The sequence below is a fragment of the Pogona vitticeps genome, chromosome 1, assembly GCF_051106095.1.
Source record: "Pogona vitticeps strain Pit_001003342236 chromosome 1, PviZW2.1, whole genome shotgun sequence".
Lineage (NCBI taxonomy): Eukaryota > Metazoa > Chordata > Lepidosauria > Squamata > Agamidae > Pogona > Pogona vitticeps.
In genome coordinates, this window is record NC_135783.1 from 300,520,157 (window position 1) to 300,541,044 (window position 20,888).

The 20,888-nt window shown below is 40.9% G+C and overlaps 1 protein-coding gene across 1 annotated transcript in view; it reads left to right on the plus strand.

Moving 5' to 3' along the window:
- The first annotated feature begins 4,421 nt into the window (after positions 1 to 4,421).
- LOC110079008 (cytosolic phospholipase A2 epsilon) overlaps positions 4,422 to 20,888 on the plus strand; it is a 59,796-nt gene continuing 43,329 nt past the window's right edge. The window contains exons 1-3 of the mRNA XM_072986233.2: positions 4,422 to 4,494; positions 12,196 to 12,332; positions 17,707 to 17,838. Coding sequence (XP_072842334.2) covers positions 4,422 to 4,494; positions 12,196 to 12,332; positions 17,707 to 17,838 — 342 coding nt within the window. The remainder of the gene's footprint in view (positions 4,495 to 12,195; positions 12,333 to 17,706; positions 17,839 to 20,888) is intronic.

The window sequence follows — 20,888 nt, forward strand, 5'->3', positions numbered from 1 at the left end:
AGGAAACTCTACAAAGACCCTTGTGGGTCTGTAAGACTAACCTTTAAGACTCTTTTTAAGACTAACAAGTTTTATTTGGCATAAATTCTTCCTGTGGGCAGAGCCCCTTTTCTCAGGTGCATGAAGACGATGGCCACACAATCTCATGCCAAATAGAACTTACTTAGTCTTCAGGGTGCCACAAGGGTCTGTTATTTCTGTCATCATGATGCCTTGTGAGAATGACCAGAGTTTATGAGCTCTCTTTGTAACGTGTTAGATCACCACCTTCTTTCCATCCAAGCATTAAGACAAGCAATGAGGGATTTATTGACAGACTGGGAATGGGCATGTTCATTTGTTTTGTGTACCGATGCTAATTGTCATGTCATGAATACAACTACCATTAATTTCCATGCGGTGCAGGAGACTCTTTGGTTGAACTGTGATCCTATTGGAAGGAGCTGAAATACCTAGCTGATGTCGGAGCACATGGTACAACCTATGTGACAGAACCAGTTCTTGTACCGTCTGGAGTGTTTATTCAATCCAGCCACATTCATTGAATTAGACACACTCATTGAAGTGACATGAGAATTATGTGACACAGTACAATTAGAAATGTCTAAAAATATTTTTAATGTATCATTTTTCGTACTTGTTGGCTCCCAAATTAATCTCAGAGCTTGAAACAGCCCTTTTTAAAGACCTGAGCTCTCAGGAGAACCTCTCAGCTAGCACAGCTCATAATGATCCTGATGGAGAGATTCCTGAACTGTATCCCCAAAAGGTTTTTTTTAATGAACATGTTCTGCAAATCCTTAAAGGTAGGACTCACCTGTCAAAACAACAGCTGAACAAACTCACCCTATAAAATATGTCACTCAGTAGTAGGGAGCAAATTAGGTTGGGGTGGAGATGTCTATTTCTGAAGCATCTGTGATTTTTTTTTCAAAGAACATGATGCATTATCATATTTGGGGGCCTTTTGGGGTGGGGGTGGAGAGGGATGGCAGGCCTTAACTACTGGCCACTGAAAAAAGCTCTGTCACTTTACCAAAGGGCAGTGACAAAACCACAGTTGGGGGGGGATACTTCTTACTTCTAGGGTGAGCTGATCATCCTCTCTACTCTGCTGAAACAATTCCAAAATTAAATAGAGAGGAGTTGTTGTTACATGCTGTCAAGTTGTAACTCACTTATAGTGACCCTGATGGGGCTTTCAAAGTATGTGAAGTATTTAATGAGTGGTTTTACCAGTTACGCCCTCAATGAGTTTCCATGGCTCAGTGGGGAGCTGAACCCTGGTCTCCAGAGTCGTAGCCCATCACTATATCCACTAAACCACACTCGGTATTCAGATGATGAGACAGAGAGATGGAAATCTCCCCATGCTTCAAATTGCTAAACGTGTATGTTCCACAACTCCAAGTCTTATGCTTCTGGTCAACACAGATAGGGTCAAAACACATTGTAAAGACACCATGCTTTATTCCCAGGTGCCCTATGAACTGTGCTTTCAAATCAGTTCTGATTTATGGAGACCCTTTCCAAGGTTTTCCAGGTATAGAGTACTCAGAAGTGGTTTATATTCCCTTCTTCTGGGGACATCCTGGGATTGTGCAGCTTGCCCAGAGCCACACAGGCTGGCTCTGCTCATAGGAGATGCAGTGGGGAATTCAACTCTTAACCTCTGGCCCTGCAGCCAGATACCCAAACTACTGAGTTATCTAGCCCATGGAAAAAATTTCCTGTCCCCAAGAGATTCTGACTCTTGGGCGGCACTGAGATACTAAGCATTTTGCTGCTGCTGTTGTTATTGTGAATTTGCAGCCTGTGCAAAACGTCTCTGCACAAAGTTAGTGTCTTTTCTCCTCCATAAAGATAAGTGCACATTCACATCAGAAGCACTAAAGAGCAGGCAATCAGATCACAAAGACCTAAACAATATATTCAATACTGACACTTATATTTGTTTAGTTTTACTAGTTTTCAGGGCACCTGTTGTTGTCACATTTTCCGACACTGCATAATTTACAGAAACCAGTTTCCAAAATGTCTCCCAAAGCTGACTAAAAAGACAACAATGCGCCTTTTCTATCTCCCAACAAGAAGAACATTTTTGAGCTTTCCCATTAAATGCACAATGAGAACCCATGTCATCCCTATGAGAATGAGACAGACATTTTCATAACCCCATGTCACAGGAGAGGTGGTAAGATTGTTTTGTCCTAGTCTGTGGGGTAGGTGGCAGCAGGGCACGACTCCATGCCATTTAAGTGGTGGTATCCCACAATAATAATGATCATGTGTCATCACGTTAGTTCTGATTTATGGCCATCCTTTCTATGGTTTTCCAGCTAGAGAATATTTAGAGTTGCCATCCCCTTCTTCTGGGGTCAGCCTGGGACTGTGCAGCTCGTTCAAGGCCACACAAGCTGGCTCTATTCCTGGGAGGCACACTGGGGAATTGAACTGCCAACCTCTGGCTCTGCAGCCAGACACCTAAATTCCATAAGAGTCCATTTACCTCCTATGCTCCACAGCATCTGAGGCTGCTCGGTGGAGTTGTTAGTGGATTTTGAGTGAGGTCCCATCAATATGTTGATGACACTCAGCTCTGTCTTCTCTTCATAATCTGAAACAGCTGAATTTTTGCAGATGATGAGTCAGTAGAGGGTTGGATTAAGGGTAAATTCTGGTACATGAGTCTTCTGTCCTGTAATAGGATTTATAGTCTTTTCTAGAAATGGTTGCTCTACTCCAAAGGACCAGGCGTGGGGGTGCACCTTGGTGCAACATTGTCCCTTGAGACTCAGGTGATCTTATAGGTTGGGATCTTTTACAGTAGGTTCTGTAGTTTTTAATGTATATTACAATGCCTTTTTTCTTCTCTTTAGCTGATGCCAAGTATGCTTTTCTCATTTTTTGGTATTTAAAACATGTTCATGTTCTTTCTTCATGTGTATTTCTTGGATATATGTTATATTTGCTTTAAATTTAATTAGGTGATTAAATGTTCTTGAACAGTTTGTGGGGGAATTTAGACCATTGATGTTAGAGATTGTCTGTCTGTGCTCTGCTAAGCTTATAATAATGCATTGTAGATGTCCTTGAAGATGACCTGGAATCTTTTTCCCCCTTATTTTTTTTTATTTTGAAATATGGAGAAGTACAAAAGGAAAACTACAGATAAAAAAATTCATACATTTCACACATGTCAAGGACAACCGAAAAATACAATACTTAGAATCTCCATCTTCTAAAAATACTGCCAATGGTTTTAGTTTATAATTTTTTTAAAAAAAGATCCCCACATGGAGAATTTGTGATTCACTTTGAGTGTCACTCTTAAATGATTCTCCAGATGGTAAATTATCCAACTCTTCTGATTGATGCAATGTCTTTAAGCTGCCTCTCTTTAGAATTTCTTCAAATGGTTGTTTACCTTGTTCCAGGTTGGATAAAATAAATTTCCCTTTTGGTAGTGTCACTTCCAATACACAGGGAAATTTCCAATGATACCTTATTTTTTGTTTTCTAAGCTTTTGAGTGAAAAAGTCAAAGTCTTTTCTTTTCCTTGGTGCATCTGAGGGAAGATCTTGAAAAATTGTACTTCCATTCCATTTACTTCCAGTGGGTGGGTTCTTTGTTTAGTCAATATAAGGTCTCTAGTTTTCTTGTGTATAAATTTGAATAGAATCTCTCTTGGGACTTTGTTCCTTGTTGAAATTTTGGAGTTAATTTTGTAGATTTGATCAGAGTCCAATAATTCTTCTTCAGTTTTGACTTGGTCCCATATTAATGTTTAAAATTCCCCTTACAGAACAACCCAGAATCTTGAGCAATATAGTAATGCCTCAATTATATGTCTGGTACACAGACATATAATTGCCATACCAGTGTTGAAAAAGCTGCATGGTTACTTTTTTGCTGAGTTCAATTCAGGCTGCTCATGCTTGTTTTGAAAGCCCCAATGCCTGTAATCAACCAGTCCATGATGTAAACTGTAAACCATCCGGTAAACTGTTCCTCCAGTTTTTCAAAAATAAAACCAAAATGACGTTGGCTGCAGAGACAGTTGCCCAAACAAAAGTCTTGACTGCTATGGATCAGATCATAGACCCTTTAAAGCAGTGGTCCCCAACCTTGGGCCTCCAGATGTTCTTGAACTACAACTCGCAGAAGCCTTCACCACCAACTCTGCTGGCCAGAATTTCTGGGAGTTGAAGTCCAAGAACATCTGGAGGCCCAAGGTTGGAGACCACTGCTCTAAAGGATCAGGTACATAGCATGGGCTGCTGTTAATATTTGCCTAGTGGAGGGTGGAAGTTCAGGTATCCCCCATGGCCTGTAGCTCTATTTACCTTTGCACTGCTTTGCAAAGCTGAGTCTGTTTATAGCACAAATTATAATAATAAATATTTGTTATTCTTCTCCAGATGGAAGACTCTCCTTGCTATTTGCTCACTGTGAATGTCATACAGATAAAAAACCTGCAAAAAGCAGATTTATGTGAGTATGCTACCGTATAATAACATTTATAGTAATATTCGCTTTCAGCAGAGATTCTGTGCAGCATCTCTTAATTTACTTTGATGTAGCATATTCACTGAGAGGCCACTTGTAGTACATAGAGCAAAATGTGCATAATATTTGCGCACCAAAGTGATTTTATTTTATTCATATACTGCCTCATTACAGCATGCAGTACTCTGGGTGGTTTAGAGTGCAAAACTGTTGAAATGAGAAGTATAATGCATGTCACCATAGTAGGGGTGACAGAACAGAGGGAGAAGCTGTTCATGTTAGAATGTTGTGATTCTTTCTTTACCTTTAAATTGGTCTTGTGCTGCATAACCTTTCGCATGGAAGAGACTTTTTAAACTGAGGATTGCCTTTTGATAGCTTCAACTTTTCACAATCGGTGCAAGGACGTAACAGTATGGTAAAGCCACAAAAATCTCTCTAAATGTATGTATTTATTTATTTATTAGATTTTTACCCCGCCCCTCTAGAAAATGTCTACTTGGGATGGCTTACATAGATAAAAACACATCAATATAACATATATAAAATCATAAACAATACAATTATAGCGATTAATTCCAAACAATACAGTATCAAGATGGCAAAAAAAAATTAGAAATCACTTAATTGACTGGAGGGAAGGCCTGCTTGAATAGCCAAGTTTTAACTGGCTATTCAATAACAAATATTTATTATTATAAACATCTCGGATCTATGTTATTCATTTCATGCTATTCATTTGCTGCTCTAAGGAAGCTTTTGAAAAAAATGAGAGTGATGAGGAGGGAGGAATGAGAGTGATGAGGAGGGAGGAGCATGCATGCTTATCATACTCTAGAGCATGCCCCAAGATCTTTTGACCTCAGCCTTTCAGGTTGTTAAGACTTTAAATAAGGCCAAAGGGACACTTCTGCCTTCTCCACCCCATTGTGTTACTACGATTGCTCCAAGGTGCAGAAGGGAAAGAAAGCCTGGACACCCCATAGGGCGCAAAATTATTTGTGAGCCTAGCTAACATTCAAATGGATTTTGGCTGAAATTGTGAAAAATTCTATATTTCCAAATCTGCCAAGTCGCAAGAGAATTAATCTATTTTTTTTCTAACTAAGATCTCTGTGGTTCTGTCTGTCTTTCTGTCTGTCTAGTTACTTTTCTGGCCAGAACGTAAGCAGTATTTGTTCAAAATGGATTTCTGTTCTTCGATATAGGCACTGAACCACCTTCTCTGAGGTCCTTCTGCAACATATATAGACAGTATTTTTAACAGTGGTTCCCCACCTTTTTCAAGTTGTGACCCTCTTTTATAATGGCCAAGTAACCTGTGAGGCCCCCCCATGTTTACATAAAATGACATTTTTAATGGGGTAAAGGCATCCCTTTTCAGAAAGTAGAGGATTCTTTCTCCCCTAAAAGGGCTTTTTTCTCATACAAACACATACGTACTAATTTTAATATCCCACTCTGAAGGGTCAAGGAAGAAATTATTTAACAAGGGCTACAACACATACTGTATAAGGTGACCCACGACCCCCACCCTGAAAAGACTTTGTGACCCCTCAGGGGTCATGACTCCCAGGCTGGGAAACACTGATTTAGATGCATAACGTTGTGCTTAACCCCCCCCCCCCCAAATCTGAAAGGCAATATGTTAGATTGCATCTTGCAAAAGCTGCAGTTAGAGGTGTCAATTTGGTGCTTAGCCTGCCTGGTGAGGCTGAAGGCAACTACTTGTGAGTCATCTCAAGTGTTCCTTTTGTCTTTGAACCTTCATGACAGTAGCACTAGATGGATGACATTAAGAACAAAGAGAAGTGTGGGTGGATTTTATGCTGCATTGGATGGCTAACCATGCTGGATTTAAAATCACTTTCATCAAGCACAAAATTTCCCACAAGGAAATTAATTTCAAACTGTCATTAAGCCACCCCATCCTTGAAGGCATGGGGAGGCTGAGCAATGTAATTTTTTTACAGCCACTTTTAAAGGGAGGAGAGTGGCTGTTGTTTAGTCATTAAGTCATGTCTGACTCTTCGTGACCCCATGGACCAGAGCATGCCAGGCCCTCCTGTCTTCCACTGCCTCCCAGAGTTGGGTCAAATTCATGTTGGTAGCTTTGATGACACTGTCTAACCATCTCATCCTCTGTCATCCCCTTCTCCTCTTGCCCTAACAGTTGCCCAACATCAGGGTCTTTTCCAGGGAGTCTTCTCTTCTCATGAGATGGCCAAAGTATTGGAGTCTCAGTTTCAGGATCTGTCCTTCCAGTGAGCACTCAGGGTTGATTTCCTTCAGAATGAATAGGTTTGTTCTCCTTGCAGTCCAGGGGACTCTCAAAAGTCTCCTCCAGCACCACAATTCAAAAGCATCAATTCTTCAGTGGTCAGCTTTCTTTATGGCCCAGCTCTCACTTACATACATCGCTACTGGAAAAACCATAGCTTTGACTATGCAGACCTTTGTCATCAAGGTGATCTCTCTGCTTTTTAAGATGCTGTCTGGGTTTGTCATTGCTTTCCTCCCAAGAAGCAGGCGTCTTTTAATTTTGTGGCTGCTGTTACCATCTGCAGTGATCCTGGAGCTCAAGAAAGTAAAATCTGTCACTGCCTCTATATCTTCCCCTTCTATTTGCCAGGAGGTGATGGGACCAGTGGCCATGATCATTGTGTTTTTTTGATGTTGAGCTTCAGACCAGTTTTTACGCTCTTCTCTTTCACCCTCATTAAGAAGTTCTTTAATTCCTCCTCACATTTTGCCATCAGAGTGGTATCATCTGCATATCTGAGGTTGTTGATATTTCTTCTGGCAATCTTAATTCCGGTTTGGGATTCATCCAGTCCATCCTTTCGCAGGATGTATTCTGCATACAAGTTAAATAAACAGGGAGACAATATACAGCCTTGTTGTACTCCTTTCCCAAATTTGAACCAATCAGTTGTTCCATATCCAGTTCTAACTGTTGCTTCCTGTCCCACATATAGATTTCTCAGGAGATAGATAAGGTGGTCAGGCACTCCCGTTTCTTTAAGAACTTGCTATAGTATGTTGTGGTCCACGCAGTCAACGGCTTTTGCATAATCAATGAAGCAGAAGTAGATGATTTTCTGGAACTCTCTGTCTTTCTCCATAATCAAGTGCATGTTAGCAATTTGGCCTCTAGTTCCTCTGCCCCTTCGAAATCCAGCTTGTACTTCTGGGAGTTTTCGGTCCACATACTGCTGAAGCCTACCTTGTAGGATTTTGAGTATAACCTTGCTAGCGTGTGAAATGAGTGCAATTATACGGTAGTTGGAACATTTTTTGGCACTGCCTTTCTTTGGGATTGGAATGTAGACTGATCTTTTCCAGTCCTCTGGCCACTGCTGAGTTTTCCAAAATTGCTGGCATATTGAGCGTAACACCTTAACCGCATCATCTTTTTAGATCTTAAATAGTTCAACTGGAATGCCATCTCCTCCACTGGCCTTGTTGTTAACCATGCTTTCTAAGGCCCACTTGGCTTCACTCTCCAGGATGTCTGGCTCAAGATCAGCAGCCACACTATCTGGGTTGTCCGGGACATCCAGATCTTTCCGGTATAATTCCTCTGTGTATTCTTACCAGATGTCTTCTGCTTCTGTGAGGTCCCTACTGTGACATACACCCCATGCCCCTGTTTGTTTCTCTCAACCCAAGGATCCATGCTGGCGATGTTCATTCTTTCTCTCTCGCTGCCACCAGTGGATTTCTCTTATCCACACTGTAAATGTTACTCTTACACTTGTTGCCAACAACATAATTAGTTTTATTAAAGGGTATGAAAGCTAACTCCGAATCACAGATGGTCTTTATTCATTTTCATTAGATCACAATCATTGACATATTATATTTTATGTTCCACATTAGATCACGTCTTGTTTACTTATTTTCAATTTAACTAGTGTATATTTATTAGTAATAATTCTCTCTCTCTCTCTCTCTCTCTCTCTCTCTCTCTCTCTCTCTCTCTCTCTCTCTGCAAACCTCCCTTCTTCTTCTCACTAACTCTCCAACTGACTAACTTATAAAACTCTGTATCTGCATCTCCTGTCCTCTCATTGGCTTATGCACATGAGGTTCCACTGTGATTGACAGGAGCAACGTAGGCATCTGTTGCACCTACTATTTTTGTCCTTTATCATGTCCAACTTTGCACAAAATGTTCCTTTAATATCTCCAATTTTCTTGAACAGATCTCTGACTTTTCCCTTTCTATTATTTTCCTCTATATCTTTGCACTGTTCATTTAAGAAGGCCCTCTTGTCTCTCCTTGCTATTCTTTGGAAGTCTGCATTCAATTTTCTGTAACTTTCCCTATCTCCCTTGCATTTTGTACAATGTTACGAGCCACCAGCCATTGTTTTTAAGGCACTCTGTCCACCAAATCTAGTTTCTTAAATATGTTCTTCACTGTGTATTCATGAGGGATTTGGTTTAGATTATACCTGACTGGCCCAGTGGTTTTTCCTACTTTCTTCAGTTTAAGCTTGAGTTTTGCTATAAAAAGCTGATGATCAGAGTCACAATCAGCTCCAGATCTTGTTTTTGCTGACTGTATAGAGCTTCTCCATCTTTGGTTGCAAAGTATATAATCAATCTGATTTCGGCATTGCCCATCTGGTGATGTCCATGTGTAGAGTTGTCACAAAATGGTGACCACTAGATATTTGTATCCCAAGAAGAACAATATTAAACAGCAAAGGATCTCACAAGACACATTAATAAAGGCAGTTTGCTAGCTGGGCATGCGCATTAGATGTTTCTTTGTTTCCCGCTATATATATGTTCCTTATCACTTATTGTGAAGTATGGAATGCTTAATGTGTCTTCCATTACTTAGTGGACAGGTGTGGAATCTGCTTGCTCATTTGGATCCTCATACCAGAGTCTTCTTAACCCCTGGGTTTGCTCCACTCCCTAAATTAGCAGCAGATGTTTTTTGTCAACTTACTGAAAGCATAGTTCAAAACATTCACTTCAAGAGTTGAATTTCTTACAATGATGGCTTATAGCTAGAAATACAAAGTCCCATAGTTCCTCTGGTTCTATTGGTCTCCATCTTTGTGTCCTAACTCTCTCTCTGGTTCTTCACCTTATCCAGGCCAGACATGCATGCACCTTACAGAGTCGCCTCTTATGTTGTTGGGAAAGAGTGTTTGTGATGACCAACTTCTTTTCTTGGCAAAACTCTATTAGCCTTTGCTCTGCTTCGTTTTGAACTCTAAGGCCAAACTTACCTGTTGTTCCTTTTATCTCTTGACTCCCTACTTTAGCATTCCAGTCCCCTATAATGACAAGAACATCTTTCTTTGGTGTCAGTTCTAGAAGGTGTTGTACGTTTTCATAGAATTGGTCAATTTCAGCCTCTTCAGCATTGGTGGTTGGTGCATAAACGTGGATTACTGTGATGCTGAAAGGTCTGCCTTGGATTTGTACTGAAAACATTCTATCATTTTTGAGATTGTATCCCAGTACAGCTTTTCCCACTCTTTTGTTGACTATGAGAGCTACTCCATTTCTTCTACGGGATTCTTGCCCACAATCAGATATGGTAATCAGATATGGTAATCTTCTGAATTGAATTCGCCCATTCCCATCCATTTTAGTTCATTGACGCCCAGGATGTCAATGTTTATTCTTGCCATCTCCTGTTTGACCACATCCAACTTCCCAGGGTTCATAGATCTTACATTCCAGGCTCCTATGCAGTATTTTTCTTTTCAGCATTGGATTTTCCTTTTACTTCCAGGCACTTCTGCAGCTGAGCGTCCTTTCAGCTTTGGCCCAACGACTTCAGCTACTTGTCCTTGTCCTCCGCTCTTCCTCAGTAGCATTTTGGATGCCTTCCAACCTGAGGGGCTTATCTTCCAGTGTCATATCTTTTAGCCTTTTGTTTCTGTCCATGGAGTTTTCTTGGCAAAGATACTGGAGTGGCTTGCCAGTTGCTCCTCCAGGTGGATCATGTTTAGTCAGAACTCTCCACTATGAACTGTCCGTCTTGGGTGTCCCTGCACAGCATAGCCCACAGCGTCTCTGAATTAGTCAAGCCCCTTCACCACGACAAGGCAGCAATCTATGAAGGGGGGAGAGTGGCTAATTCTCTTTATCAGAGAATTACAGACATAATTACTAAAACCGTTATTTGCATCTTTGCCTGTCTTCCTTGTTGTGTAAACATGCAGGAACCAAGCTTACTGCTTGTAGTTATGCCTGTAGGGTTTGCTTAGCTATACAAATTCTAAAGAAACAGGGAATAGAACGGAAAATGTTTTAGTTTTGATTTTGCCATATTTCTCAGTAACTGACCAAGCAATTTTGTTCCACCCAAGTTCTGTCATGGAGCTGGAAGCTCTTCCTCCCTTTCCCTGTAAGGCAGCATGCCCCTGTTTTGCCATACATTGGTCCTAATGCATCCATTTTAACATTTTAATGTATCCATTTTAATTTATGTAATTTAAAAGTTTTGCATTGACTAAAGCATGTTTATATTATTTTTTCAAATATGTGTCCTTTTTATTGTACATTTTTGCTTGCAAGAAATATAAAAAGAAAACAAAAATCAAAGGATGCTCACCATTTCCTCCTGATGATGGAAAACCCAGGATACATGGACACTTTTGTTAAGAATCTCACAAATCATGAAATGGATATCTTCATTAAATATTTCAGTTAATGCTGGATGTTTTCCAGCTTCAGAGTGGCTTTTTGTAGGTACTACAAAGCCTTGTATTAGCACATACTTATACACTCATAGATTGTAACTAAGAGATTTTCCAAGCTGAGCTTTTGTTCCACCCTTTCTTTCAGCCATTTGGTGTCAAAAGGAGCGTGGAGTTTACCAGGATTTGTATACAAAGCTCTGCTTTAAAACACATTTCTGTTTTCTTTAAGAAAGTTGTTTCTCTTTAAACAAAATTAAGAAATCTTTTAGAAATAGATTTCCCTAATACAGATTTTCTATTGGAGCTCTCTTTTTTTCAAATGTTGATTGAAAACATCCAGTTCTCACCAGAAACATCAACTACAAGTAAGAAGCAGTAATGAAAGTAAACCATACTTTCCGGAACAAAAAAAAAGGTGCAGAAATTCATGACAAAAATGCACTGCTGTGATCATAGCAAGAGGAACTGTGCATGAATTGAGGGTGGGAAATGGATATATTCATTGCAGAACCCAGTACTTTCAGGAGATAAAAAAAAAGTCTGTTTGCAAGAGACCTACGCAGCGGGAGAAATTGTTCCATTTGTTTTATGGAAGAGACACATACTGTATATAAGTGGAAGCCACACTATTTTTATGAGCTAAGCGAAGGGTGTGGAACACGTGGCCTCCAAAGGTTTTGGGCCTACAAAAACTCCTATGAGCCCTAACTAGCATGTCCATTCAGAGGAATGGTGGGGGCTTTAGTCTGATGAGACCTTAAAATAGATAGGATCAGCCTAGAAAAAGTTACATTTTGCTCTAAAGCTTTCATATTCCTCAGCCACTAGGGCTAATGGCCTAACTGGATTGGGTATTGTAGGCGCTTTATCCCCTAAATTATCTCAGTCCAACATGTGGGCAGACATGGGATACAATGGGAAAAATGTCTTGGATTTCTATGTTTTTCCTTGTTTTCAGTGTATCCTAAGAATATAACTTTTACATTCTTTTCTCTCTTTTTTGAAACAGTTAACCAGTCAGATTGCTACGTCAGCTTGTATCTGCCAACAGCTTCCTTTGAAACTGTCCGGACTAAGACTATTAAAGACTGTAAGGATCCAATGTGGAATGAAACCTTTTGCTTCAGAATACAGAGTCAGGTCAAAGTAAGACACACATTCAACAATAAATCATTTTGTCTGAACTCTTCAGTCATATTCAGATCAATGTTCTGTCAGGCTCTTTATTTGTTATTCAATATATATTTACATTTACAGCCCAGTCAGATCAAGACAGCCTGTATGGCTTTTCTCCATGCCCCATTTTATCCCTACAGATTGATGAAGAAGGTCAGGCTGAGGGACTGGTGACTGGTCCGATGTCATCCAATGGTTACTCGCAGCAGAGTGGTGGTTAGAATGTGGCTCTCCCAGTTACAGCACTCAAACCACTGGGCCACTCTTGTTACAGAAATACTTTAACCAAATATAATTACCTGTTCAGTTATAGTTGTTTTAAATGATTTTTAAAAGAGTGTATAGCAGTGTAAACTGTACTGTTGTTGAGAAGATTCCTCGGGATGGTCCTAGGTGTTTTCTCAGGGGGACCCCAAGCTTTCCTGCAGCCTCAAGTGGGAAGTAAGGTACTAACCCCCCCCCTCCCCAGCTTCATCATTGCCACTGGGCTATCTGGTCTTAGAGAGAAGTGTTGGGGGGGGGGAATGGCGCCTTCACATATCTTCCTGCATGCATGCTGCCACCAAAGAAGGAAAATCCAGGCAGCAAAGTGCAGCTACTGGCAATCATTGGAGTTGTCTTAATGGTTATTTTTATTTTGGCCTGGCTCCTATGTAGGATTGCCAGATGTCAGGCAAAAGGAGGACATGTCCTCCTTTTTAGTCTAATGTCCTCCATCAGGCAGGCAAAGATAAAAACCTTTAAAATGTCAGGCTTTTCTATATTTTATGTTATAATTTTGTATGGGAGGGGGAGAGGTGGAAGGACCCCCTTCCCCCTGGCTTTCCCCGCCCCCACCTGCCCACCCACCCCTGGTATTTTGAAAAAAAGCTTCCATTGAATTTATTTTTAATGTTTAACATGACTGTTTCTTGGTCAGTTCACTAAGAGACATTTATTGGCAGCTATTGTAATAAAATTGTATTGATTATGGGTTTAATCTGGAACGATTCAAATGAAACATTCAATATGTCCTCCTTTGTCCTCCTTTTTGTCTTTCTATGTCCTCCTTTTAGTACCTGTGTATCTGGCAACCCTACTCCTATGTGCTCTTTTATCATGAGGGCAGGTACAAGAAACGCCCAGAGAAATCCACAGAAACTGAAATCCCCTTCTCCTGTGAATGTGCTGCTCCCTCCAAACTTGGTTGGACATCTCCATCTGTAGAACAGAGCAGTACAGCAGGGTAGCTCCCGGAGACAAAATGTCGTTTTAATGGGTTAAATATTTAATAACATCATTTATTGAATGTGAACTCCATTTTTCTTAATTTTTAAAAAAGAAACAAACAAACCTTGAATCCCTTTATTAGGAGAAAGGCAAGATAAAAAAAAGAAATGAATAAATGAGTGCCTCAGGGTCAGTGATGACCGCATGAAGAAGCAACCACATATTTGTCCCTGTGTGCTCTGGCACCTGAGTTGAACGCCACAGGGAAATGGTAGGGCTGGCTCTGTGTTTTTTCTTTATAGCATGTGATGAGAGTGGAAAACAGGGGTGTGTCACGGTTTATAATTCATGGCTAACAATGAGCCATCATGAGGCCCTGGAAAAATGAACCAGTTCAAGGTTTGTTTTTCTGGTTTGTGCTAGGAGGGGGGCGCTATCTGCTCCTGATGCCTCAACTTTTGCCACCACAGAGACATGTTCAGAGACACTAACAGGCTCCTGACAGGGAAACTGGTCCTCCTGCCTCTGAGGATGGCACCGATGGCAGTGGTGGTGGAGGAAGGTGGAGGTGACAGGGTCAGTTAAGCGATTTCCACCTCCGGTCAATTAAGTGATTTCCACCCCTAGCTCTTTCTTTTTCTTTTTTCTTATGGTATGCCATCTTGGTAATATCTTGGTTGTAATCAATTGCTATAATTGTAAATTTTTATGATTTTACATATTTTATATTGCTATGTTTTATTTGTAAGCCGCCCTGAGTAGACATTGTCTAGAGGGGTGGGGTAAAAATCTAATAAATAAATAAATAGTGGGAAGGGATGGGCAGGCATCTCTTTTTGCTAAAGCAAACAAATTGCCAAAGAGGAAAAAAATTCTGTGTTTCATTTTGCTGTGGCAAAATGGGATCCCCAAACTGGGTCATGAAATAACTATGAACCAGCCTAGTTTGTTGGGTTGTTTTGGTTCATGGTTCGTTTCATAGCCATCTCTAGATGAGAGAGTAAGAGTTGTGTACACAGGTGTACACAGAAGAGTAGACTTAGGAGTACTGATAAGGCTATGAATGTTGCTAATGCTTGAGATGTACTGTTAGTTGTCCAGAATTAGTTATTTTGGTAGGAATCCTGTAATCCTGTTGGTGGTCTTCCTAATGATAGGAATGCTAACATTGTTAATTGGTAGAAACACCCAGGTGACAGTGAGAGATTTGTTGAGTCTCAGTAACTGAGACATGGAGTGGAAGATGAGACTGGGAACAGAGACCGGAATCCAATTGGCAGTCTCAGTTAAATCCATTGGATCTGTGGGATTTATATAGGTGTTGACTCACCATTCAACAATTCATGAATGTGAGTAATCTTGTCTCTTCTAGAGTTGGTTTACTGCAGTTGGGACTACCAAATGGATTTACAGAAGAGTTAACCTCCACCACTGCTTTACCCTATGTGGTTCAGATCAGTCCACTCAAGAATAATTACTGTACATACAGAGTTGTTTGTTGTGCATTTATGTAGCTCAACTTGGCATCTCACCACAGCTTTTAGAAGTTCCCCAGAGTCATCTGAGATGCATGATGCACCTTGGTGATCTGGTTTTATGTAAGATACTGTTCTTCACTTTAATCCTTCTGAGATAACAGGAAACAAACAAACCCACATTAGATTAGGAAGTGAAACAGAAAACATTTGGCTACTGCAAAGCTGAAAAATTTAGACATTCACTAGGCCATGGTTGAAAAAAGGTCACCGTCCATCATTATCTGTGACTAAAGATGGGCAGAAGCCATGGTTCCACAGTTGGGTCACATAATTGTTGTGTAGGCACCCTGGCTTTCCAGCACTGTCTCCTCTGGTGGGCACCCACTCAGAGGCAGTGGCTTGGCTTCCCGGCCCTGCCTTCTTTGCTGGGCACCCACTGAAAGGCAGCAGTGTGGCTTCCCAGCCCTGCATCATCCAGGAGATGCTTCTGAATGGGTACCTGCTGGAGTAGGCAAGGCTGGGAAGTTGCCCTGCTGCTTCTGAGTGGGTGTCTATTGGAGGAGGTGGGGCAAGGAAAGCCACAGTGCCACGGAACAGCAGTTCATGCCCATCTCTATCTGTGACTCAACATGTCTGATCAGAATATCTCCTAATCACAAATGCAATGAAGAGTTATTGATCCTCTGAAAAAGTCACTGTGCCACTGAGCCACTGAGTTCTTGTAGCAATTACTAGTACTTATTCCAAATTGTCTTAAGGTGCAAAAACATTGACAAGTAATGTGAGAAATGCTCTAGAATTGGGGTGGTTTAATTCACATTCCCCCCCCCCCATTGGCTACATGATATAAAAGGCAATGAGAAACAGCCTAGAGTTCCTTCCCCCATCCAACATAAAATCCTTAGTTTTTTTCCTCTCCCATTGGGGCTTCAATATTTTTTTTGGAATTGAATGCTTTCACATTGATTCTGCTGATGAGATCACATGATGTGAATGGGTTTGAGCTATTGTTTTTCAAGCTATTCCAAATGGCTTCAGCAGAAATGAGACAGGCAGGGCATCAGGAAAACTGGTTTCTCTTTGAGCTGATGCCTGAGTGCCCTCCCTCCCTCCCTCCCTCCCTTCCTTCCTTCCTTCCTTCCTTCCTTCCTTCCTTCCTTCCTTCCTTCCTTCCTTCCTTCCTTCCTTCCTTCCTTCCTTCCTACCTACCTACCTACCTACCTACCTACCTACCTACCTACCTACCTACCTACCTACCTACCTACCTACCTACCTACCTACCTACCTACCTACCTACCTACCTACCTACTTGCAGATCTAATGCTGGGGCAGCTGGCCAATTAAAGGGGAAAAAAGAGGGGAGGAAGCTTTAAGGCAGCTGTGCTCTAATTGTATCTCCTGCAAATCTGGACAGCCAGAGCAAGAGTACAACAAAGAAGTTTGAAACAAGACTAAAGTGAAAACATCCTCCTGTCTCTCTGCTGATTTCTTCCTTCCTACTTTCTCCTTTGGTCCCTTAACTAGTCTAGTACTAGGACAGCATGCCTTAAAAAAGAAGAAATAAACAGAACAGGAAGAGAAGAAGGGAACAAGCAAGCCGGGCACCAGGTGTGGGGAGGAGATGATTCGACTCCTCTGTGGTCAGCTGAAGCAAATTAACCCAGGAAAACCTGACTCCCTGGATGTGACTTCACAGTGAATCCATTTGCATTTTTGTGCTACGTAGTCACATCCTTAATCTGCCCTTTATCCCAACAGATTCCAAACAAATGTACAATAATATAAATACAATATAACACAGTTTAATATAATGCACACAATAAAAAGAAGTACAGTCAGACATAAAATGGAGAGACATCAAAGGCATACCATGAGTATGGGTATTAGTTACTATATTAATCATTAGTGAAACCAATTTAAAATGTCTGGGCAATGATCATGGATTTGTCTTGTAAACTTCTAAATACATGGAATGTTCCAGATGTGCTAAATCCACTGTAAGAGACTGCCTTTTCCCAAAGATATGCTATTTCTACTCTAGTAGTAAGCCAATGGAAGAAAACAAAGGTGTTTGTACAGTGTCCTAAATTTTCTGCTCAAACTTCTAGGGCCTGTTGTACTGAAGTAGAAACCTACAAGTACATGTATATACTGGTTTAATCAAAGACCTACTGCCAACATTTTATTGCTCTTAAGTGCTTACAAGAAGTGAGGTTTTTCTGACTTGGAGGTACACTTATAAGGTACCTCCCGTAAGCTGAAAAGTGTGACAGCTTGGAAATCTCTTTGATCTCATGCTGTTGTAACACTACTCAATGTCAGTGCTAATCCACTTCATTATCATAAGGATTCTCAGAAGATAAAAAAAAAACTGGGAAGGAAAATATACAATAATCTAGTTTTTCTGGATTGAATCAATGTTGTAGTGGGATGGGGCTTGACTGTTTGCCTTCTGCACTTCCGCATCAAAATTGCCTTCCAGCTCTGCCTGTGAAAGAAAGATTCCTATTACTACCAAAGATAATGGGCAAGATCGGAATGTCCCACAAGAAAGATTTGGCCCATGGACAGGAGGTTTTCCCTGACTGCTTTGAACGTTTGTGCTTTATGCTCTACAATCAAGACTTCATGGTTTAACTTGGCTTCTGTCTTCTCAGAATGTCTTGGAGCTGATGGTTCATGATGAAGAGCACTGCCTTGCAGATGTCCACCTCCTTACTGTTCTCTTTGATGTTTCTAAAATCCGACTTGGAGAAACCATTTGCCTCACATTTCCATTGAATCCAAAAGTAAGAAAGTGGGATATTGGAAGAATGCCATTAAGATGTGAAATTACTGCAAGGAGTTGATCTTTCCTCTTTCTCCTCTCCCTCCGTCTTTGTCCCTTTTCGTCTAAGTTTTCCCCATATTTAAAATTGTCTTAATTTTATTGTAATTGCACTTGTTGTAAGCCGCCTAGAGTGGCCTTAAGTGGCTAGATAGGCGGGATATAAAATAAATAAATAAATAAATAAATAAATAAATAAATAAATAAATAAATAAATAAATAAATAAATAAAATAAATTTGTGGGAAGAGAGGGAAGAGCCCAAACATAGTTAGGCCTGGGATGGTGGAATATATCACTGCCAGTTCTTTTCAGCATTCCAAATAGAGGACTGAATGTGAAGAGTCTTGTAGCCATCTCAGCTGTTGCTGAAGAAAAAAAAATTAGCTGCCAATCATATGCCATAAACTGAGGTGGGGGTGAGTAGAAAGGATTGTAAATTTGGGAGGGAGAGAACTAAGATAAAGAGACCAGGAAGGAGAAACAGCTAGGTTGCTTTTGATAAACTTGAGTGGAATGAAGTGATTCTGGCCTACAGAACTGATGCAGGTAATAGAATGGATCCATTCCATTGTGTCACATCTTTAGAGTGTGTACAGAAGCCTTATCAGTGCAAGAATGTGACTGCCTGCCAGACTTACTGTGGCCATGGGCAGCAATATCTTTGAGCAGGAGATGATGAGGATATAGGACATTAGATGGTGATTGCCTTCATGTCTTTCATGTAGGCTTCTGAGAAATATCTCTTTGGCTAGAAACAGGATGCTGGATTCAGTTCAAGGAGGCACAGCTGGTAGTCCTGCGGGTCCCACACCATCCTGAATTGCTCCCTGTTGAGTCCTGAAACCAGTGAATCCCCATTCACCTTCTCTGTAACCCATCACATCATAAAGGCTATGGTGGGAGAACACATACACTGTCCCCTTGCTTTGGAGATTGCTTTTACATGTATCTAGTAGAAGGAAACAAAGACCAGACTAAGTGAAGCCTGCTGGGGTGATAGGAGCACACTGAATGACATAACTTATGGAGATGAATTGTCTTAATTTAAGGAATCGGTGTAGACATTATATGTTGCATTTAGAGTTGTCTGGTTCAGCATGCAACTGGTCATGTTGACAAAGTTTTCTTAACTCAGGGTATCTGGAAGTTGAGTCATGGCAACTGGACTCAGGATAATTTGCTTCCCGAAGCAATGTCAGTTGTGTGGCTCACAAATTATAACAAAGTTACTTTTTCAAGACACTAAGTGGTGAACGTCTAAATTATCAATCATGACTAATGCAAATGAAGAGAATATTTAATATGTTTAAAGTATTATATCCGTGAAGATTCTCAGTCATCCAGGTGAGGTTATCAGGAAGCTGAGTCGTGGCAACTTCTTTCTTGTCAGGTTGAAACGTTTCACTACTCATCCAAGTAGGATAGGATAAGGTAAAGGTAAAGGTTCCTCTTGACATTTAGTCCAGTTGTGTCCGACTGTAGGGTGCGGTGCTCATCCCCATTTCCAAGCCAGTGTTTGTCCGAAGACAATTTCCATGGTCACGTGGCCAGCGCAAATAGACATGGAATGCTATTACCTTCCCACTGAGGTGGTACCTCTTTATCTACTTGCATTTTTGCATTTTGCATGCTTTCGAACCACTAGGTTGGCAGGAGCTGGAACAAGTGACGGGAGCTCACTCTGTTGCGTGGATTCAGTCTTACGATTGCTGGTCTTCTGACCCTGCAGCACAGAAGCTTCTGCTGTTTAACCCACAGCGCCACCACATCCCTTAAGGATAGGGTAGGATAACTTTATTACAGTCAAGGACCAGCAATTCATCCAAGTAGCTTCTTCAGTCTGAGTAGCAAAATATTTCAACCTAAGAAGAAAGAAGTCCAGTTGCCATGACTCAACTTCCAGATATGGTTAAAGCATATATAAGCATATGCAATAAACAGTAAGTTATCCACCCTTTTAACCAAATGACTAGTATTAATATCAAGGAATACCACCACAATAACGTATCAGGCAAGAATGTTGACAAACACTTGAAAAGTCAATACATTCAACCATATCTCCATGTTATCTGCCAGAGTATCCTCTTTCAAAACATTGGCCCATCCCATCCACTCCTCACAGTCCTTGCTTCTGCAGTTGGCCACACTGAGGGAGGCAAAAAAGACAGTTACAAGAAATCATGCCTTCTTCTCTATGGTCCCATCTTTATGGAATAGGCTCCTGCTAAATGTAAGCCAAGTCCCCGATCCTCTAAGAGAATGTTAAAGATGGTTTTTGTTTCTTGAGAAGCATTTAAGAACATCCTCATTTAAGTGAATGCATATCTGTCTTTCCTGTTAACACCACTGTTTAGTTTAACGTAATGTATGTTATTTGTGGGACGTGGTGGCGCTGTGGGCTAAACCGCAGAAGCCTGTGCTGCAGGGTCAGAAGACCAAGCAGTCGTAAGATCGAATCCACGTGACGGAGTGAGCGCCCGTTGCTTGTCCCAGCTCCCGCCAACCTAGTGGTTTGAAAGCATGCAAATGCGAGTAGATAAATAGGTACCATCACGGTGGGAAGGTAAACAGCATTCCGTGTCTAAATCACACTGGCCATGTGACCACGGAAAGATTGTCTTCGAACAAACGCTGGCTCTATGGCTTGAAGAGTGGGATGAGCGCCGCCCCCTAGGGTCGGACACGACTGGACAAAAATTGTCAAGGGGAACCTTTACCTTTACCTATGTTATTTGTAGGCTTGTATTTTGGTTTATGTTGGTTGATTATTCATGGATGTAAACTGCTTAGAGTAGTCAAGAGATCTATAAATGTCAGAAATAATAAATTTCTGGCAGTTCATATAACATGTGCTATTGAATCTCTTTGTATATGAAATCATATCTTATATCTAGCCTGCACTTTCTCTAAATATGTTCCAGAGAGGTTGCCATTTATTGAGAAAGCATCTTATTTTAATAATCCCTTTTCTTAACCTGATGAATTCTGCAAACCTGTTGTAACTGTATTT